The 23,272-nt window shown below is 40.5% G+C and overlaps 2 protein-coding genes across 6 annotated transcripts in view; one reads left to right on the top strand and one right to left on the bottom strand.

Moving 5' to 3' along the window:
* Window positions 1-23,272, top strand: part of FANCC (FA complementation group C) — a 217,988-nt gene that overhangs the window by 3,583 nt on the left and 191,133 nt on the right. The window lies entirely within an intron of this gene.
* On the bottom strand, window positions 19,242-21,813 carry LOC129043521 (ATM interactor-like). Its single transcript, XM_054500190.2, is given in 2 exon segments — window positions 19,242-21,111; window positions 21,113-21,813. Coding segments are annotated over 2 exon segments (2,553 nt in total). The 3' UTR covers window positions 19,242-19,259.

Raw genomic sequence — 23,272 nt, 5'->3', positions numbered from 1 at the left:
TTGTTGAACTTGATGATTACTTCCAGTTTTTTGTGAATTACACAGGATTTTCTACATACGGCATCATGCCGATAAAGATAGTTTTCTTTCCATGTGGATGCCTTTAATTTCTTTTTTGCCTGATTAATTTTTTTCTTACCTGGTTCGACCCTCCAGCACTTTGCTGAATAGACATGGAGTGTATATTACTGACTTATTTCTCGTCTTAGGGGGAAAACATTTAATCTTTTACCATTAGATACGACGTTAGCTGTTTTTCATAAATGCACTTCATCAGGTTGAGAGATTTTTCTTCTGTTACTAGACTGTTGAGAATTCTTATGAACAAATGTTAGAAATGTTGCTTTTCTGCATCTATTGAGATGACTGTGGTTTTGTTCTTTTATCAATATGATTTATTAACTGATTTGTGTATTTATACTAACCTTGCATTCTAAATCCCATTTGGTCATGTTATATAATCCTTTTTACATATTGCTGGATTTGGTTTAGTAATATTTTGTTTAGGATTTTTGTATTATGTTCATGAGTAATATTAGTAACATTTGGTCTTGTGATGTCTGTCTGGCTTTGGTATTACCGTAATAGTGGCATTTTAGAATGAGTTGGGAAGTGTTCCCTCCTATTTTTTCAGAGTTTGTGAAGGATTGATATTTTTTTTCTTTAAATATTTGATAGAATTCACTCACAAAGTCATCAGTTCGTGGATATTTCTTTATAGGGAAATTTAAAATTACAAATTCAGGTTCTCCAGTGCACGCATGCGTGTGACTTCTCCGGTGAAGGTTGTCGTGCGCGCACCTGGCCGTGACTCCTCCAGAACGAGGTTGTGCACGTATGCGCGCGCCTTCTCCATCGCCAGCTCACACGCACTTTCTCCAGCACTGGTTCCCATGCGCACACGTGACGCTTCTCCAGGGCGGAGCCCCCATAGTGTGTGCGGCTTTCTAGCGCTCACTCTTGGTGGGTGTGCTTTGCCAGCGCTAGCTCCCTGGGGTGTGCCGCTTCCCCAACGCTGGCTCCCGTGCTTGGGTGCCGCCCCAGCACCTGTTCCCAGGCGTGTGCACATCTCCAGCGCTGGGTCCTTGGCATATGTGCTTCTGCAGCGCCGGCTTCTGTGATGTGCATCTTCCCCAGTGCAGGCACTTGTAGTGCGCTGTGATCAGCTGCACCCAGTGGTCAACTGTGTACCTCAGCATCCCTGTCAGGCGATTTTGTAACTGAGCCTGTGGTGGGACACCTTCCTGTGAACACCTTTTCGTGGCGCCCTAGAGGATGGGTTTCTGGCAAGTTACCAAAGGTGGTTTTCCAGCAAGTTGTGCTGGTGGAGCACCCACAGAGACATCTCTCCTATTCAGTGAGCCATGGCTGTGCTCCCTCCAAAAAGTTCTTGATCCCATTTCTGGGAAGAAGTGGGTATTTTTCCTTAGGGCACCCGCCTCAGCCCTAGGGGCAGTGGCTCCTCCTTATATCTGCTATTCCTGTGTTTTGTAGAATTCTCTGTACTTCTGACTAGCCAGCACCTTTTTACTCCAGTCCTGTTACAGTGAATAGTTCTTGACCGGGCATGGTGACTTATGCCTGTAATCCCAGCACTTTGGGAGACCGTAAGGCTTGGGAGAATTACTTGAGACTAGGAGTTTGAGACAAGCCTGGGCAACATAGCAAAACCCCTGTTCTACAGAGAACACGAAATTATCTGGGAGTGGTGTGTGTCCCACTACGGAGGCTGATGTGGGAGGATCGTTGAGCCCAGGAGGTTGAGGCTTCTTGGAGCCATGATTATACCATTGCATTCCAGCCTGGGCAACAGAGTGAGACCCTCTCTCTAAAAAAGAAAAAATGACAACAACAACAATAATTCTTTATGGTTGACTTTCCTTATTCAAATTATTATGTGGTTTCTTTTTACTGACTGGACCCAGACTGATTTATCACCTTTGCTCTGAACTTCCTCAAGAAATCATAAGTGGTGAGAGTATTTAGTCTGTTCATTTTCTTGAATTGTGAAAGTTAATCCTAAGGTTTCTCCCACTTCCACATGACAAAAGACACGTTTGTGTGAGAGTATGTAGGCTTTTATGAAGTGATGAAACTGCCCTTCCATGCCTTTGCAAATTGGAAACAGTATAGATTATCATGGAAAGTGGGGTCAGGGATTAGGAGGGGAGGAGAAGAGGACAGGATTAGAACTGTGGTCGACCTTATGGCATCCAGTGGGCAGGGTTCCCAGATGACCTGACTTTAGATATGACTGTACTTCTCATTATCTTTCACCCCTGTTTTTCATTTTTCAGATTTCTGGGACTTGTGTTTTCATTTTCCTCTAGAGCCCCAATGATGCTTTTGTAATTCAGAAACATTTTATGTGTGATATAAACATTTTATGTACATTTAGCTATTTTAGTGGAATCTGAGATCTGTTACTCTGGTGACTACCCATAAGACAGTTTGAGGCTGCGGTTTTTCACACACACACACACACACACTGATTCAGAGGAGACTATTTAAACAATTTGAATTTGGCTGGGTGCAGTGCTGTGCACTTGTAGTCCCAACTATTTGAGAGGCTGAGGCTGGAAGATTGTGAGTTCAAGTCTCCTGGGCAAAATTGTGAGACCCTATCTCCAGGGAAAAAAAAATAAATAAATAAAAGGCTATGACTTTATGTCTGTGATTCCTTCTTTACTTGGTTCAGTTCAAAGGTATGGAATTGCCAGGCACTTTTGTTTCTAAGATTTTGGAGGTGCCATTTACTTTGGTGACTTCCAACACCCTCCTATGGCTGGTTCCTTTTTGTTGTCATTTTGTTTTTGTTGGTTGTTACTGTTTATTTAAAGCTATAACATTATAAGGCATCGTACTTAGCCTAATCCTATTTTTGTAATTATGCTTGTACATTCAAGTGCTGTACTCAATAGATTTCCTTATTAACTCCTGATTTTTTTTTTTTTTTTTTTTTTTTGAGACGGAGTCTCGCTCTGTCTTCCTGGCTGGAGTGCAGTGGCGCGATCTCAGCTCACTGCAAGCTCTGCCTCCCGGGTTCACGCCATTCTCCTCCCAAGTAGCTGGGACTACAGGCACCCACCACCACGCCCAGCTAATTTTTTGTATTTTTGGTAGAGACGGAGTTTCACCGTGTTAGCCAGGATGGTCTCGATCTCCTGACCTCATGATCCGCCTGCCTTGGCCTCCCAAAGTGCTGGGATTACAGGCGTGAGCCACCGCCCCTGGCCAACTCCTGATTTATTGATGACCATTTGAGGTTATGCATAATGACTTTTCCTCTGTCCTTGTGCACTGCAGTTCATATTATTGCCTCATGTATATATGCCTGTTTCCACAACTCTTAGCCAACTTCTTCAGGGTATATTCTTTTTTATTATATAACTGCATTGATGTTTGTTGAGTGCCAGCATCCTTTCCTCCCTTCTCTGTCATAACAGACCCTAGATTTTCTTTTAGTAGTCACTATTCTGTGGGCTCTGGGGAACACTGATACTACCTCTAGCTCCTGGGGGTGGACTTTGATTGGTTTAAGGAGTGTGTTTTATTGATTCGTCACAGTCATTGGTTAAGGATGGGCATAAGCTCAAGCAAGTCCAGTCTGAATACATCTGAGGTCTGTCTCTTACTTGGGATGCTGGAACAGAAGTATGTACTCTATTTTTGGGTGGTATGGATGTGATGTGACTTCTGTAATGGCTAAAGCTGTTTTGCTATCATGAGGGAAGCAGGATGGAGAGATAGATCAACTGTGAAGTCTGCCCTGTTTCTGGACTTGCCAGTTTCTTGAACCAACAAATTCCCCCCCGCCTTTTTTTTTTCCTCTTTTGAAACAGGGTCTTGCCCTGTCAACCAGGAGTGCAGTGGCATGATCATAGCTCACTGCAGCCTCAAACTCCTGGGCTCCAGGAATCATCCCACCTCAGCCACCTGAGTAACTAGGACTACAGGTGTGCACCACAATGTCTGGCTAATTAATTAATTATCATTATTTTTGTAGAGACAGAGTCATGCTATGTTACCTAGGCTGGTCTTGAACTCCCGGCCTCAAGCTATCCTCCTGCCTGGGCCTCCCAAAGTGCTGTGATGAGAGGTGTGAGCCACCATGCCTGGCCTCCTGTTATTGTTTTAGCTGGTTTTGCTTGGTGCAGCAGGAGCATTTAATGCTTACTAAATGTTTAGATCTTCCCTCACATTTCCCAGTTCACTTGCAGCTAGTTAGGACATTGTGATCGTTCTAGCCAATAGATTTTAAGCAGGTTATTTCCAGGTAGAAGCATTTAGTAGCGGATTCCTGACCTAGCTATCTCCTTTTTGCAATGGTGATTATGGAGGCTAGGTGTTGAGATGTCTGAGCACCTGTCATGCTGGATCCATGAGTGACTGTGGAGCAGAACAACACCCCCACCCCACAAACATGTGTGTCTCACATAACATGTTGGACATATAGTATCAGAAAAAAGTTACTACATCATAACTTAGCCCATCTTGATGAATAGAGTTGGGTTTTCAATTACTAGAAACCAAAGGCATCCTAGATGATATAGTATAATTTTGTAATTCTTAGTGTGTATTTGGTGATTTACAATGTATGCAGATTATACATTGTAATTGATTGGTAAGACACTTGTCTGAAGGAATCAGTTATATTTAGCCCTAGCTTTCTGAATTTGGTGTACCCAAACATGACCTTGTCCAACATGGATTGTAATGATTACTTAGCCTATCTACCCCTACATATCAAAGGTTATAATAAAACACTATATAAAATATACATTTGTACAAATAATATCGAATTACTGCTTTTGCTTGAAGCTGTTAGCTAGGAATTTCTAATCATAGGCCGTAAGAGTGAGTAACCATTTATTAGTGGTATAACAGCATGCATTTTATTTATGAAGTGGTATTTTCTGCAGTATTTGGCACCCAGAAGAATATCTTGTGTTTCTGATACTGACTAGTACCATTAGAATTTTTAGTCATTACGCTAAAAAAGTTGGCAAAGCTAGTGAAACTTTGGCTTGATGATAAGTATTTTGATAAATGGTGACTTTTTGAAACTATGCAGCCAGTTTTAGGAGTAACAAATATTTTTATATGAAATGGTATAATATGATTGATTTTATCTTAAAATTGAGTAGTTGTAAGGAAGAAAAGTGCAATACAAATATCTTTTTCTTTTTTAGAGATGCATTTCACTTGGTCTCCCAGGCTGGAGTGCAGTAGTGCAATCATAACTTGTTGCAGTCTTGCCCTCCTGGACTGAAGTGATCCTCCCACCTGAGCCTCCTGAGTAGCTGGGACTACAGGCATGAGGCAGACACTGTGCCTGCCATTAAAAATATCTCAAATTTTGGTAGTGACATTCCTTTGAAGGTATTAAAAGCTAGAAATTTGTTTCATTCTATCAAAGTTTCAGGTATCTTCATTTAGTTCTACGCATGTGTGCTGTACCCATCTAATGTTTGCCTAAAATTGTACTAAGTCTTTTTGGTTTTAAAATAATTTAAGTCTAGGCCAGGCGTGGTGGCTCATGCCTGTAATCACAGCACTTTTGGAGGCCGAGGCGGGTGGATCACTTGAGTCCAGGTGGTCAAGGATGCAGGTCAGCTGGGCAAGGTGGCTCCTGCCTGTAACCCCAGCACTTTGGGAGGCCAAGGTGGGTGGATCACTTGTGGTCAGGAGTTCGACTCCAGCCTGGCCAACATGGTGAAACCTGTCTCTAATAAAAATACAAAAAAAACTAGCCGGGTATGGTGGCGTGTGCCTGTAATCCCAGCTACTTGGGAGGTGGAGGTACAAGAATCGCTTGAACTCGGGAGGTTGCAGTGAGCTGAGATTGGGCCATTGCACCAAAAAAAATAAATAAATAAAAATTAAAAAAAATGCGGTGATCTGTGATTGCACCACTGCACTCCAGCCTGTGTGACAGAGCCTAAGACCCTATCTCAAAAAAAAATAAAAAAAATTAAGCCTAAGATGTTTAATTTAAAAATAATTCGAGTTTTTAAAAAAGTATGTTTTTGAGGCAAAATGGTGAGAATAGGACAAGTATAATAAAATATTGTGGTACTTGATCAGAACCACCTTTGGTTACATTGTTTTGTGGCCAAAGTGGCTATGACTAAATGACTACATGTTAGTTATTTTAAAAACATTGTTTCTAAGGTATTACTGATATACATGAATGGATTGATATTGTTATCATGGGAGTGGTTTGTTATAAAAGCAAGATTGGCCCTCTTGTCCTCTGTCACTGTGTGATGCCTTCCATTGCGATGTGACCCCTCAATCTTAGACTTCCCAGCCTCCAGAACTGAGAGCTGATAAATTTCTGTTATTTGTAAACTACTGAGTCTCACATATTCTGGTATAGCAGCACAAAACAGACTAAGACAGGCAGTTGGGCAACAGCAAGTCTGAGTTCCCTTCCAGCAGCAACTGGCAGGAGTGAAATCCTGGCTGTCTTCTTTGCAGTCAGATGCTCTACCACTGAGCTATACCTACTGGCTATCTTCTTTGGACAGTTGCTGTTTTTGACCACAAGCCTGTCTAATTGCTTTACTCATTTAACTTATCTGTTGTGGACTTTGAATTTATGACCTTTGTCTAAAGTAGTTTAAGTTTTGAATAATTCTGAAATGCATTCAGTTGTTAAACTAACACTTAGAAAAAAATGGACAGATCAGAACAAATTTGTCATACTTATTGGAGAAATTACTGCAATAATCAGGGTTCTCTGGTGACTTATAAGTTTCATATCTGTAGAAAAGATTATTATTATTCCTGAGCAGTAAGATACTATATACCCTTTATAAATTAGAGCTTTTTGTTCTGTTGATTTTATACAAATACGTTGGTTTTATAAGCATGGTTTTTTTTTTGTTAACTACTTCTTTTGATTTCTTAATTTATTTCTAACATTACTTTGGGCAGTAGCCCTATTAAAAGTGTTTTGTACTTTACAAATTATTTCCATATAGATTATATGGGATTCTCACAATAACCATATGTGCTAAGGTAAGATAGGCATTTTAAAAAAAGAAAAATAGGGCTGAGCACCTGTAATCCCAGAACTTTGGGAGGCAGAGGTGGGCGGATCACTTGAGCCCATAAGTTCAGGACGAGCCTGGGCAACATAGCGAAACCTTGTCTCTACAAAAAATACAAAAATTATCCAGGCGTGGTGACATGCAACTGTAGACCCATACAGTGTGACATGCAACTGTAGGCTGAAGTGGGAGGATCGCTTGAGCCTGGGAGGTTGAGGGTGCAGTGAGCTGTGATCATACCACTGCACTCCAGCCTGGGTGACAGAGCGAAACCCTGTGTCTAAAAACTAAATAAAGAAATAAAAATTAGAAAAGAAAAATAGAATGGAGCCTTTGCAAAAAAAAAATTACTTTGGCTCATAATTAAGGAATTCCCAAGAGATTGCCCAAAGGAGGATAGCTACTGATGAACTTCTTGGGTTAATTGTGTGTGTACAGCTTTTAAATGTGTCTTAATTGTTATGAGATGATAACCTTTTCAATAATCAAAAGAGCCGAGTATTTCTGGTTACCCAAACCCAACTGATTTTAGCAGAAAACATTTGCCTTAAATAATAACTTCTCTTTGAAATGTTTACAGAGAAGGAAACTGAGTTTAATGGCAAGGTTGTTGACTGTTATCCAGGGAAACTAACTCCTGTCTGGTGCTCTTTTTGTTGCACCAGTAGTTCGATATCCAAGGGTGGCTGAAGCTTCCTATGGAAGCATTGTTAAGCAAGTCTTTCGCAGGCTTTCGGTTGCATCTTTCTACTGTGTAAATAGGGGCATTAGGAGAAATGTAATCTTTGAATACTGCCCAACCAGTTTCTGCTTGGTAACGTGCCCTGAAACCCTCAATGAATGCCAGCAAACCAATTAGATCCACAGTGTATTTGATACGCATGTCTTTTCCCCAAACAAAATTCAAATTTCACAAACACAAACTGAGTCATTTTCCAAATGTTTGTATATGAATGGAAGTTTTTGTCCTGTTCTTCTGTAACCAATACCATAAAACTTCTGAAGGTCCTTGATGCATTTATTGAACAATGTTAATCCAAAACAAAACTTTATTCTGACTAAACTTGTAGCTATAGAGAGATACCAGACTCATTTTTGTTGATCAGTACAACATGTTTGTACCAACCAGATCTAAAAAATGTGTAAAGGAGTGCCATGCTGTAAAGACCTTATTACAGTTGTAAACACCAGTGCAGCTGTTACAAATCTAGCAAAACCTCAGGTTAAACAATTTCAAATTTACTGAAGATGACATTCCAGACCCAGTTTTCATAACATAAACACTCTAGGACATGCCTTTGAGATGAGTGGGATTGTCATTAATATTAATGCCACCGAATTCAAGGCTGAGAAGTCATTTCTTTCCAAGCTTTATTTTCACTCCTAATTTTGGAATAAAATAAACTTTTAGCCTGAAGTATGGTGTGTCTTTTCACAGCCTGAAAACATTTGATCCTGTTGCCTTTGAATTGTAGGAATGCAAAAATACAGTATAAGTCTTTTATTCTTGATAGTCATTTAACTTAAATGAGTTTGTTAGAGTTAAAGTTGGGAAGAATTAACTGTTAATGGAATTCAATTGCATTGTTCAATTAAAATAAAAGGATGCTAAAAATAGTTGCTGTTTAAGGATTGTATTAGTGTGACATTTTAGAATGCTGCATTTAAGGAAGGAATTTTATTCTAAAGTGATTTGAAGCACATTTTTTGTGGTCCTGTCTTTCATCTAGACAAGGTAGGACAAGCATTCAAAACCTGTACCAGTCTTAATCTGTTTTTTTCTTCTTAGTTTCCACTTAGTGGGACATCTGGTGAGGTATCATTTTGGCCATATAGTCATTTCTAAAGTTTCTTTCTGTGCTCTGATTTCCAATTAAGTCTTCTATGATGTTTGCCAAATTTAAGAGCATGCAGGGGTCCACTGGAAGCGCTGAATAACTGGGCTTTGGCCTAATTCTTGTGCATGGCTGTATGTGTGGGGTGGTTTTGTTTTGTTTGCTTGTTTATTGGTAATTGCATTAAATTCCATTTGCCTTTACTGAATTTTTTTTTGTTGGACTTTTGGGGAAACCTCTAAATTGGATAATAGAGCAATTAAGTGACTGTTTGTAAGCGATCCTCAGTGCTCTATTAGAGAGGCAGCATTTATCAAAAGAAGACAGTTGAATTTCTCTTGTTTAAACTTGCTTTTGAAATTCTGTTAATTTTCTAATAAGGAGAATTGAAGCCAAGCATTGTCAAGTACCATATTGTAATCTAAAGTTGCTAACTGTGGAAGCACATAGTTGATATGGTAATACCTTTTTCAGAGGAACTTTGGCTATTTCCATCAGCATAAAGGACACAACAGACTGCATCTATTGCCTTCACCTCTGCCTTATTTATTTCTTTTGTTTTCCTTTTTTTTTTTTGGGGGGGGCGGGGGATGGAGTCTTGCTCTGTTGCCCAGGCTGCAGTACAGTGGCACGATCTTGGCTCACTGCAACCTCCGCCTCCCAGGTTCAAGTGATTCTTGTGTCTCAGTCTCCCAAGTAGCTGGGATTACAGGCGCGCACCACCAAGCCCACCTATTTTTTTTTTTTTTTCGTTTTTAGTAGAGACAGGGTTTCCCCATGTTGCCCAAGCTGGTCTTGAACTCCTGGGCTCAAATGATCTCCTCCCTCAGCCTCCCAAAGTGCTGGGATTACAGGGCCAACACTCCTGGCCCCCTTTTTTTAAAAAAAAAATTAAAGAGGTTGTGGAGGTTTCTTTGAATTCTTTTGGCGTTTTTAAAAATGTTATATTTTGAGAAAAAAATCTGGGCAGATACAAAGAACCCCTCCCTTTCCTGTTTAAAAACTTTTTTGCAGTCGCCCTGGAATTTTCCTTCACTGTCATTCATCCTTCTCTCCTTTCTTGATATTGGGTCTTCTGTTTACTATATTTTCTTTCTTGGTTTTCTCCCTCCTCTTGGTGTGAAGCAGATGTTCTAGTATCTTCCTAAAGCAGAATGTGTGGGAGGCGAATTATTTCTAGTCACTGCCTGTTGAATGTGAAGTTATTCTAGTCACATTTGATTGATAGTTTGTCTAGATAAGAATTCCAGGTTGGAAATTATTTTCCTTTAGAATTGTGAGGCATTGTTTAATTTCCTTCTACCTTCCTGTGTTTTTACAATTTCATGATGATGTGCCTGGTGTGGATCTCTTCTCATCCATTTTCTTGGGCAGTTGGTCAGCCCTTTCAATCTGGAAACTCTGGTCTTTTAGTTCTGAGAAAATTTTTGTTGATTATCTCTTCCCTTCCATATTGGAACTCATTACAAGAAAGCTAATTAAGGAAGAGTAGAGGGTTGTGTTATGGGCTGAATTGTGTCCACCCCTCCCCCATTCATAAGTTGAAGCTGAAGCTGTAACCCCCAATGGGACTGTATTTGGAGATAGAGCCTTTAGGAAGTCATACCGGTGGAGTCCTAATCTGATAGGATTGGTGGCCTTAGAAGAAGAGGTAGAGAGAGAGATCTCTCCCCACAAGAGCACAAAGAAGAGGTCATGTGAGGACACAGGTAGCTGCCTACATACAATCCAGGAAGAGGGCTCTCACCAGGACCTAATAGGCCTTGATTGTGGACTTTACAGCCTCCAGAATTGTGAGAAAATACATTTCTGTTATTTAAGCCACCACGTATGTGATATTTTGTTATGGCAGCCTAAACTGACTAAGACAGGTTGAGGTCAAGCTAGGACCTCAGCTTCATAAAGGTGAACTGCTGGCATTGCAAGAGAATATTAACATGGTGCTGGTGCGCGTGGGTTCTCCTTTTTGAGTGGTCACTTTTTAAACTTACCTCACTCATCTGCGTATCACCCTTCGTGAGTTAGCACAAGTCATTAACCCAAGGTTCTAGATCTGTGCTGACCAATGTCATAGTAAATAGGTACGTTTAATTATTTAAATTTACATTAATTAAAATTAAATAAAATTCAAAATTCACTTCCTCAGATTCATTAGCCATATTGCATGTGTTCAGAAGCCACATGCAGCTGGTGCCTGCAGTATTGGACGGACAGATAGAGCCAGAACCTTTCCATCCTTGCAGAAAGTCTGGCTGTACAACCGTATTCTAGATACTTGCCTTACACCTCTCCCTCTCTCTTTTCTTTTTTGTCCAGTGGGTCTGAACTTTTTTAGGTTCAAGACATACTTAGGAATACTAGAATTTGTAGTGGACTTCTTCAAGGTTTTGAAACAACACTAAGAAGTAAACAACCATTATAGTGCAAACTCTGCATCTGCAGTGATCATGCTATTCATTTGGCCATGCTTCTGCAGTGTGGCCCTTAGAAGAGCTGTTTTCTACCCCTGCTGGGCTTTCTGATATGTTTGTAGGACAGAGAATTGCAGGAAGCAGGCCTTCATGTCTGAGCCATGCTGCTCTGGTTTGCTGTGCTGAATGTTGCTGTGCTCTCCCGGAAGAGGTAGGCACAAGTGCTTTAGAAGGAATTGTCAGAACCCCACTGCTCTACTGAGCACTGGTGAGTCTGAGGATTCACAGGCTGAAGGCAGGTCACTGAAAGCGGCCTACATTCTGGAATTTCTCAGAACAGATTATTTCCTGAGATGACAAAAAGTATAATTTTGGTCAGAAGGATCACTGAATTTCCTGGAATCTGCCCCACCAGGCTGTGTCTTCATAGATGGGAGCTGTTCTCAAGAATCCTCAAAACAGCCCTTTGAGGTAGGTTCTGTTTCACTCCCAAAGAGAAGCGAGGTTGGCACTCAGAAATTTCACATCATTTGCCCTGGCTCACTGAATGAACTAGTGAATAGTGACGCCGGGTTCAGACCTTTCCGTTTTTCTTTAAAACTTGTGTTTTTTTCTACCAGAATGCAACTAGGGTTGGCCAGTGGCCCTTTCTGTCCACCACGTGGGAGCAGCTCTCCTAAAGCTGGGCTCTGCATTAAAGGGATTTGTTTGCAAATTCATTAAATTAAACATGTTTAATTCAGGGTAAAAACTGAATGATTTGGAAGATCTTTTTTCTTTTTTTGGTCTCTTTTTTTGAGATGGAGTCTCGCTCTGTCTCCCAAGGCTGGAGTGCAGTGGCGTGATCTCTGCTCACTGCAAACTCCGCCTCCCGGGTTCCTGCCATTCTCCTGCCTCAGCCTCCCAAGTAGCTGGGAGTACAGGCGCCCGCCACCGCGCCTGGCTAATTTTTTTTTTTTTTTTTTTTTAGTAGAGACGGGGTTTCACCGTGTTAGCCAGGATGGTCTCGATCTCCTGACCTTGTGATCCACCTGCCTTGGCCTCCCAAAGTGCTGGGATTACAGGCGTGAGCCACCGCGCCCAGCCTTTTTTCTTTTATTTTAAAGAACTGTTGTTATTTTTATTTCAATTAAATTGAAAAACACAGGGAAAAAATACAACAACAACAAATCCCAGGCAGGACATGGCGACTCACGCCTGTAATCCCAGCACTTTGGATCTCTTGAGTCCAGGAGTTTGAGACCAGCCTGGGCAACATAGTGAGACCTCAGCTCTAGAAAAAAATTAAAGAATTAGCTGGGCATGGTGGTGCATGCCTGTGGTCCCAGATACTAGGGAGGCTGAGGTGGGAGGATCGCTTGGAGGAGGTTGAGGCTGCAGTGAGCCTAAATCAGTCGTGCCACTGCGCTCCAGCCTGGGTGACAGAACAAGACCTTGTCTAAAAAAAACCCAGAACCAAAAAAAAACAAAAAACCCCAACAAATCCCTCATAGCACCAGCACTTATTTTTGAAGACTTCCTGTACTTACACATATAAATATTTTGTACAAAAATGTTATGATATTATAAATATTTTTCTGCAGCTTCCTTATTTGACTTAAGAATTTATGATGAACATCTTTCTGAGTCAGTCAGGAATATTCTTCATGCACTGTTAACTCCTCTTACTTTAACAGTTTTGTGTGTGTGTGTGTGTGTATGTATTTTGATGGTTATTGTTATACTGACTTTAGCCACTTTTCATCATTTTAGCCTTTAGGTCTCTTTTTTTTCTTTGTGTGGTCTTAACCGAGAAATAATTGCAAGCGAGGAACAAAGTCTTAAATTTGGTGGCACTCACCACCAAATAATTCCAGATGTTTGCCTTCCCTCTACATAGAAAGAGCCCACTCTCATGCTGTATTTGTTCTTCTCATCCTCCCCTGTCTTATTTCTCTTTCATTTCATTTAATTTTAACCTCAATACCAGACTTATTTTGTGCAGCCCTTGGCCTGCTGCGGAGATATCTTTGCCACTGGCTCTCTTTCCAGCCCCCAGTCGCTGACGTGTCTCTTGGCAGCGAGTGTAAATGATGGTGGTCCTCTCATTCTGATGTGGGAGCACCCCAAGTCAGCAGTAATATTTGGTGTAACAAGTACCAGGGTGGGATAACCACATATCCCTGGACTGGGATTTTAAAATTGTCAATTGTCCTGTCATTTGTGGTTTAGGGATCAACTTGAGCAAGAGAAACTCCGTCTCTACTAAAAATACAAAAAAAAAAATTAGCCGGGCGTGGTGACAGTCGCCTGTAATCCCAGCTACTCAGGAGGCTGAGGCAAGAGAATTGCTTGAACCCAGGAGTCGGAGGTTGCATTGAGCCGAGATTGTGCCATTGCACTCCAGCCTGGATGACAGAGCGAGACTGTCTTTAAAAAAAAAAAAAAAGAAATTGTAGTTATTTCCTACAGACTTCTTTTTCTTGGTTATCACCTGACATTGCCTTATCAGGTATTTTATTATGTATTTTATTCCTTTTTATTATTTTTGGCTTAAATTTTCCTTTTAGTCTTTTACTTTGATCATCTTTTCTTATTTTCTTCTCTATATTTTGGATTCTTCAGACTTCTTCCCTTTTCTTAATCTTATCCGTACCAGAGATCCCTTCTGCTTAAATTTCATGATCCAGTTTTTCAGTGGATGGAGATAGAAGGCTGAGGTGAGGAAGGTGGGGGTAAATACGATACTTGCTGAATTTTAAATATAAAACAAGATATTAAGGAACTTATTTCCTTTTTTATTCCCTGTATTTGGGAGACCATAGAATTGGCTGGCCACTAATATCAAGTGGCTTTTGTGTGTAGACGCTTACAAAGAAATGACTGATAAAGTCCCTACTTCTGGGAGTTCTGATAGTAAAAATGTGACATCCATGACACATACATTGCCAGTCAATGATGGATAGAAATGGACAGACTTTGAGGAGATGAGTTTTGAGTATACAGAGATACCATTTTGTGTGTGTGTGTGTGCACATGCATTTGAGACAGGGTCTCACTCTGTCTCCCTGGCTGGAGTGCAGTGACGCGGACATGGCTCACTATGGCCTCGACCTCCCAGGCTCAAACAATTCTCCCACCTCAGCCTCCCGTGTAGCTGGAACCACAGGCATGCGCCACCATGCCTGGCTAATTTTTTGATGTTTTGTAGAGCTGAGGTCTCACTATATTGCCCAGGCTGGTCTCGAACTCCTGGACTCAAGCGATCCTCCTTCCTTAGCCTCCCAAAGTGCTGGAATTACAGGTGTGAGCCACTGCAGGGCCACAGAGATACAGTATATTTGTAATACCATTAGTAACTTTTATTTGACAGAGGGTTAAGTCTTGACTAAGGGATAAAACCTATTCTGGGGCTCAGAAAACAAGGTTTTGCTCCAAGAAGGCAATTAGATGTGAATAACAGTTTCAGTACTGAATTGGGAACCTTTTTACTGAAATGTAGTCTACATGTGGGTATCTAGCAATAGAGTCACTGTTAGTAAAGAACTATATATATCTGTGACATACAGAGGAACCACATACAGTTTCTTAAAATAATATGTTCTTCATCTTTGAGGAAATCCTAGACAAAACTGGAAAAATTTCAAGTTTTCTTATTGCTCATTACAAATTATAGGGATTTTGATATTGTGCAGTTAAAAGTTCAGTAGATATTCGAAACTAGTTATTAATTGACCTCGGTTCTGCACATTTTTGTTGCTTTGCAAGAGTACCCTTAAGGCTCAAATAAAGTTAAAAGTAAGTTAAATGGTGTGTTAGACTAAAACTGTATTTTTTGTCTGTCAGCACATAAATAGAAAAACAAACTAGCTTAAGAACATGACTGCAATTTAGGATCTTAAAACCATATATACCATAGTATTTTTAAAGCCTGCAACCAAAAAGTAGAATCATTGTGTTTTATAGCACTTTGAAATTCTGTCTGATGTTACTGTATGTCTGTGCTGTCCTGGTATGGCTTTTGGATTGCGTTTGTGGTACAAGATTGATTTCTTGTATTTGTATGTTACTTGGCTGCACAGATGGTGTCCGCTTCAAATCTAAATAAAACTAGAACAATGATTTTGCCAGTTGGTTTTGACTGCTTTTATTTATTTTGGATGGCTATAGTCTTTGCGAAGATGGCAGACTAAACCTGGAAGTGACAGCTAAGAACAGAATGGGTGGGCTACAGGTCTGCTAATTGTTCTCAGCAGAACTCATGCCACTTCTCCCTGGGTACAAGACGTTTTCTTCAATTGAATGTCCACAGGCCAGCTGAGCCATCCTTCGCTCCCATATCCCTACTGTCCTTGGCCCAGACCTTTTCTCATCCTCCCTGGGTTATCTCATCCATTTCCATAGCTTTAGTAACTGTCTCTCTGTTGATGTTTCTACATCTGTGTCTTCAGCTCAGGCCTGTTTCCTAACCTCTTCCTCACATACCCACTGCCTATTGGACCTCTTCATTTAGATGCCCCAGGTCTCTTGTACTCACCATGCCCTAAGCTGAGCCTATCTTTTTATCCAAGTATGTTCCTATTCCTTTGTTGCCCCTTTCAGTGTATGGTGGCATAACACATCTAGTTCTCTAATCAGAAACCTGAGCAACATCTTTACCTCCTCTCTATTCCTTTTTTTTACTATGTTTGATCTAAACACTACTATGTGTTCTCCCTGATAAGCATCTCTTATCTGGGTGCTTTTCTCTATTCCTTCATGTGACTAGACTAGGCCTCAGTTACTGTAAGGTGGTCTTCCATCTTACAGTATGATCTTGTCTCCCCTGGTGGTCCATTTTCTATATTGCTTGTGTGATTTTTCTGAAACACAAATCTGATTATATCACTTTCATGCTAAAAATCCTCCAGTGACTTCCCTTTGCTCTTAGAATAAAGTCCAGAGTCCTTACTCTGTTTTGTAAAGTCCTTTTAAATCCATCTACTACTTGCTTGAGCAGGGTGACAGTCTTGGTAAAATGTACTTTTATAGCCAGAAGTCCCCCTCACACTTAACATATCATGATGCTTTCCTTTCTTGTGAGAAGTGAGAAATTTTATTGTAACATGTTGTCCATTAGTAAACCACACTCAGATCTGTGTGCCCCTCTTCCAAAAAATACATTATACATATTTCTACAAAGAGAGAAAACATGTAATAGTTGTCAGGTTCTTTTGAGAAATCCTTTTGTAGAAGTTATGCTTGGTGTTGTTTTAATGTTTTTATTACAAAGTAGAGAGCCTGTCTGATGAATCTTATACAAATAAAGTAATGGAGGTAATTAGATATCACCACAGCCTTTCCTTTCTCTCCAGAAGAGGTAATAAGAGTCAGCATTCATTTGGAAGCAGTTGCCCAGACATGCCAACAGAAGTTGTGGGCATCTGTATCTCCTTCTAAGAAAGTGGGTTTCATGAAAACCTTGGGAAAGGAAGGAAGAGACGGAGGGAGAGAGGAAGGGAAGATGCTATGTAGGTGGGCCAGTCACCAGCAGAGGGATAAAAAATGGTGAGATCAAAATATAAAAGCACCAGTAGTGTATTCCTTTGGCTGGCCTCTATCTCTAGATGCCCTAAAATGTTTATCTCCATTATTATAAAAGAAATCGGTGTAGATGCCTAGAGAAAGGAGGCATCCCTGATTTGGGCAGGATTCTAAACAATTGCCTTTTGTATTGTTAGTCTACACTTTGCTGAAAGTCCCTCTTGCCTCAGTCTGCTGTTCCCCTGGTGAGCCCCCACATATGGTTCAGTTCTCAGTGTCAGGTCTCTTTTTCTGGAAACTTTCCTCAACACCCCAAATCTGGGTTAAGTGCTCCACTTAGTCTGCTGTACTATGTAACACTTCTCACTCTGCAGTTTTAGTTTGTATTTTAAGTTCAGTGACTATGACTAATGTTATTGTTTGAAATGAAAGAGATTTTAAGAGTTTCTTCAAGAGGATTGACCAGAGTCCTGAGACATTTCTCCATTCCTAAATATATAAAAGCCATGAGTTGCGTTTGAACTTCATTACAATTTTGAAAATTTTTAGACATATCAAAGGTATTCTGTGGATGAGAACTAGCCCGCTTCAATCCAGTTGTGACTATCTTGAGTGTGAATGTCAGTGCTCATGTTTGATGTTCTTTATTTTGGTGTATACTCTAGGTGTAAAGCCAGCTCAGTATTGTCCCAACACATGACTGTGTTTGTTTGGCTAACTGAATACACCTTACCTGCCTTTTCTCCACTTTCTGTCTTCATATTGAAATCCATACACTTGAAATATTCTAATCCACTAGATATATGTAATTTCCTCATTTATGCTTTACTGAAACCCTGTTGGAAAATTCAAATTAATTACCCTTAGATTAAAAAAAAAGCCTAACAAGGTCTGTGGATTTGGTATGGGAACATATCAATAAATTTTTTTAAATAAAAACCACATAATTATTTTTAAAAACAACATATTTATTTTCAGATCTGTTGAGTTTTTCCACCTACTTCTTCAAAGTTTTCCTTGTCATCCAAAGACATGACATTTGAGGATCTGTCTCTTTACTACTTTTCTATTTTTCAGGCAATGAAACCTCTTGTTACATTAAATTAGTGTGTCTAGGTCATGATCCTTAGTCATTTTAAATTGGAGTGTGATAGAGAGGTTTTAATACATTGTGCAGTAGATCCTTGATATTTTCAGATTTAACAGGTTTGTTTTGATTTTTAAAATCACTTTATTGGTTATGATTGATATATAAAAAGTTGTACATATTTAATGTATAGAACTCAATGAGTTTGTGGATAAGTATATACCCATGAAGTTATCACCACCATCAAAACTGTAAACATACCCATCACCTCCCAAAGTTCTCCCTGCCCCTTTTGTTATTATTTTTTTGTGTATGGTAAGAACACTTAATATAAGCTCTACTCTTTTAGCACATTTTTACTATACAGCATAATATTGTTAGCCATATGCACTATGCAATATAGTAGATCTCCAAAATTTACTTCTCTTTTAGGACTGAAACTTTGTACCTTTAACTATCACCTCTCAATTTCCCCTCCTGCCAGCCCCTGGCAACAGCCATTGTACTCTTTTTTTTTTTTTAAATTGATACAGGGTCTCACTGTGTTGCCCAGGCTGGAATGAGTGGCGTGATCATAGCTCACTGTAGCCTCAACCTCCGGGGCTCAAGAGATCCTCCTGCTGTAGCCTCCTAAGTAGCCAGGACTACAGGCATGTGCCATCCTGCCTGGCTAATTTTTTATTTTGTACAGATGGGGTTTTGCTCTGTTGCCTAGGCTGGTCTCAAACTCTGGTCTCAAGTGATCCTCTCTTATTGTGGTTTTGATGTGTATTTCCCTGATGATTACTGATGTTGAGCATTGTTTCAAATAACTGCTAGCCATTTGTTTGTCTTCTTTGAAGAAAAGTTGGTTCAGGTCCCTTTGACCATTTAAAAGATCAGGTTTTTTTGTTTTGCTTTGTTTTGTTTTGTTTTTTGTTTTGTTTTTGGTATTGAGCTGTTTGAGTTCCTTATATAATATATTCTGGATATTAACCCCTTCTCAGATGCATAGTTTGCAAATATTTTCTCCCATTCTGTAGGTTGTCTCTTCACGCTGTTATTTTCTTTGCTGTGAAGAAACTTTTTAGTTTGATGGATTTTTAGTTTGATGTAATTCCATTTGTCTGTTTCTGCTTTTGTTGCTTTTGTGGTCTTATCCAAAAAATCTTTGCCCAGAAGACCAGTATTATGAAGCATTTCCTCTATGTTTTCTTCTAGTAGTTTCATAATTTCAGGTATTACATTTAGCCCATTTTGTGTTGATTTTTCTTTTTTTTTTTTAGATCAACATCTCAAACTTTATAATACACTCACATTTATAGACAAATTTCTGTTTACAAGCACAAAAGGCAAAGAACTGCAAAGAAGCTAAGCAACTGCATCATCAGCCACATTCAATCGAATTAATACTGTTGTCCCCTGTCCGTAGTTTTAATCCAGAGGAAATGGTAGATGCTGTCTCACACATGGACTCCACTGTTAGTTTTAGAAGTTGGAGACTGTGTGGTTCCGCAGAAGTCTGGGTTTCTACAGAGCTGAACTGAGACTCCATCATGTTCCAGGCCATATCAGCCAGAAGAAAGTCATCCATTGCTGTTTGAGTTTCGTTGTTGGTGAAGAACAAGTTCCCCAGGGTTTCAAACCCAGAACTCGTGGTCTGTGTTTCTGTACTGTTCAACTGAACTTTGCTTTCTAGAGCAGGTATATTTTTAGCAGTGGAGATTCCTTCAGTTCATGTCTCTGTGGCAGATGAATCAGTACTCATGGAAAAGCTGGAGTGTTTCAGAATACTTCCCAGAGGCAGATGAGGGCTACTGTCTAAGAAAAAGTTTAAGTCTGTCTGTGTCTGTGTGTCAAACATCTCAAGACTTAAGAAGTTAGAATTTCCCCTATACTCGTAGGACTGAGCAGAGATATCTGCGAGTAAGAAGTCCGTTTGAGTCTCTGTGTCCAGTGACTCCAAGACTGGCTTGGTGTTCATGGTGCTAAGTTCACTCTCTTCAGTTTGAGTCTGGATATGTGAGGCCGAAAATAACTCTTTGATATCAAAATTGATACCAGGGTTCTGGGCTGGGCCAGATGGGAGCTGGGTGTCAGGTCCAGGATTTGTGTTAGACAAAAGACTACGATGATTCAATGTCTGAGCAGGCAGATTACTTGACAAGATGTTTTCCAAATCACTTAATAAATCTATGGTTTGGGTCTGATTATCTGTCACGTTCTGTGAAGGAAGCATACTATTCTGTGCACTGAAGTTTATAATTGGTGCACGTTTCTCAATATCTTGATTTAAAGTCTTAGGCTCATTCTGAGGTAACAAACTATGAGTTACTGGCTCTGCTACTAAACTGTTGCTTATAATGTTACTTGTAGCAACATTATATGATGAATGAACACTCTCAAAAATGTCTCCACACATTCCAGCTTGGTCCATCTGTACATGGTCATCCGTTGGACTTTGTATCCCACTGGTTTGAGTTTCTCTGGAGACCCCACCCAACGGGAAACAGGTGTCCATAAATGCATCAGTCTGAGCAGCTATAGATGAAGTTACCTTAGAGCTGGGCAAAAATGTCTGAGTGTGAACACTAATGGGAAGAGATACTTGAGAATCAAACAGCAAATCAGTTTGAGAACAAGACGACACAGAGGAATCAGCAGTGGCCCACTGTGCAGAAGGTATAAAGTTTTGTGAGGCATAAGACAGATCTGTCTGCACGTTGATTGAAGAAATGCTATTCTTCTGACATGTGTTCCCTAGTTCTTGTAAAGGATTAGATGGATTTTTACCCAAGTTCACTTGAACACCAGTACTTATTGGCTCAACAGCAACAGGATCAGCAATTTAGAAAAGAAGTAGGCTCTCCTTAAGAGAGCAAGCCTCTGAATCTAGGCCGAGGATCAGGGTTCCTACTGACAAGGGCAGTAAGTGCACAGCCCCTGTGGCAGAGCCCTGATCGACACCTAACACCACAGGCTGGGCTGAGGAATCAGCTGTAGGCACAAAGACAGGCATCAGGGGTAGTTTAAGCAAAGCCACTTTGGGCTTTGGTAAAAGCAACTTTTGAGGATATCTGGGTGGTGTTGTAAGAGTCTGCTTGTCAGTGTTAGAGCCACAAGAGTCTTCAAAAGATGGTTCTAGCTTTATTTCTGAAGCTTCTAGTTCTTGAGTGTCTGGTCTAGGGATTGGTTGGTTGTTAAATGATTCAGTGGTCTTGTTGGATAACTTCTGGTTTCGCACAGTTTTCCATTTTCCTTTTCTTACTAGGTGGGTCCCTGTGTTCTGCAGGGATCTCGTGGCCAGTTCGGTAGATGTGAGACTGCAGTGCTGTTCTACTGGCATAGGGACAGCCGCATGTGCACCGGAAGGTCTTGCCACAGTCCTCTGCATGTCTTTTCAGGTCCCATTCTGTACCGTACGAATTGCTGCACTTACTACATTTGTGCTTCTTCTCAGCATGCATTTGCATAAAGTGCTGTTTTACGAGAGAAAACTGAGAAAATGGTCTGTCAGGGCCTCTGGGGCAGCCTTCGATTGGACAACAGTAGAATTTCGGTACAGTTTTCAAATCTTTTCTTATTGTTTGATTGACTATGCTATACTGCATGCGGTGGCTCTTGATCAGGAGCATGTTGAGCGCGGGGCTGTTGGGCAGGATCTTGCGGCAGCCGCGCACGGTGCACAGGATGTTGGTCCACATGGCCTGGGACAGCTCGCTCACCTACTGCTGGATCAGCTCCCCTGCCAGCACGGGGGCCGCGGGCTGCTGCGTCGCCCCCGCGGGCCGCGGCCGGCTGCCCCTCAGTCGGGGTCCCGGGGGCACCCATGGGCCCGAGGCGGCGGCGGAGGCTCCTCTCGTGGCCGCCGGGACGGCGCGGGCACCCGCTGCCAGAGCCGCGGACCCCGCCGCCGCCGCCGCCGCCTCCAAGGCCGCCATGGCTCCTGCAGGGCGGCCAGGCCCAGCTCGCAGTTGTGTTGATTTTTCTAAGTGGTGAGAGATAGGGTCTACTTCCGTTTTTCTGCATGTGGATATCCAGTTTTCCTGAACACCATTCATTGAAGAGACTGTCCTTTCCCCAGTGTGTGTTCTTGGCGCCTTTGTCAAAAATCAGTTGACTGTTAAGTGGGTTCTCTATTCTGTTCCATTTGTCTGTGTGTTTTTATGTCAGTACTCTACTGTTTTGCTTACTATAGCTTTGTAGTATATTTTGAAGTCAGGTAAGATTGATGCCTCTAGCTTTGTTTTTTTGACGCAAGATTCCTTTGGCTCTTTGGGGTCTTTTGTGGTTATATATATTATATATATATAATAAATATATATATAATATATATTATATATATTATAACATATATATTATATATTATATTATATAATATATAAATATATATAATATATAATATATATGTTTTTATATATTTTATATATTTTTATATTATATTTTAATATATTATATTATATTTATATATATTTATATATAAAAAATATATATTTTTATATATATAAAATATATATATATATTTTTTTGAGACAGAGTCTCACTCTCTCACCCAGGCTGGAGTGGAGTGGCGCAATCTCGGCTCACTGCATCCTCCACCTCCTGGGTTCAAGGGATCCTCCTGCCTCAGCCTCCCAAGTAACTGGACTACAGGCGCCTGCCACTATCCTCAGCTAATTTTTGTATTTTTAGTAGAGACGGGGTTTCGCCATGTTGGCCAGGCTGGTCTCAACAGCTGACCTCAGGTGATCCAGCTGCCTCAGCCTCCCAAAGTGCTGGGATTACAGGCATGAGTCACTGTGCCCAGCCTCCATACAAATTTTAACGGACTTTTAAAAGATACGAATTCTTCCAATCTGTGAACATGGGGTATCTTCCCATTTTTTGTGTGTCTTCAATTTTTTTCAATATTTTATAGTTTTCATTGTAGAGATCTTTCACGTCCTTGGTTAAATTTATACCTAAGTATTTTATTTCTTTTTTTTGGTAGGTATTGTAAATGGGATTGCTTTCTTGATTTATTTTTCAGATAGTTTGCTATTAATATTTGGTGTATGGAAATACTAATGATTTTTGTTTGTTGATTTTATATCCTGCAACTTGACCGAATTCATTTATTAGTTCAAATAGTTTTTTTTTAGTGGAATTTGTAGGGTTTTCTATGTACTGTGTCATCTGTAAACATAGACAGTTTAACTTCCTCCTTTCCAGTTTGGATGCCCTTTCTTTCTTTCTCTTACCTAATTGCTCTGGGTAGGATTTCCAGTGCCGTGTTGGATAGAAGTGGTAAGAGTGGACCTCTTTGTATTGTTCCTGATTTTAGAGAAAATGCTTTTAACTTTTCCCCAGTCGGTATGGTTAGTTGTGGGTCTGTCACAGATGGCCTTGTATTGATGATGT

This window comes from Pongo pygmaeus, chromosome 13 (genome assembly GCF_028885625.2).
Source record: "Pongo pygmaeus isolate AG05252 chromosome 13, NHGRI_mPonPyg2-v2.0_pri, whole genome shotgun sequence".
NCBI lineage: Eukaryota > Metazoa > Chordata > Mammalia > Primates > Hominidae > Pongo > Pongo pygmaeus.
The sequence above is the reverse complement of the archived record's forward strand: the minus strand, read 5'-3'. Positions and strand labels throughout refer to the sequence as shown.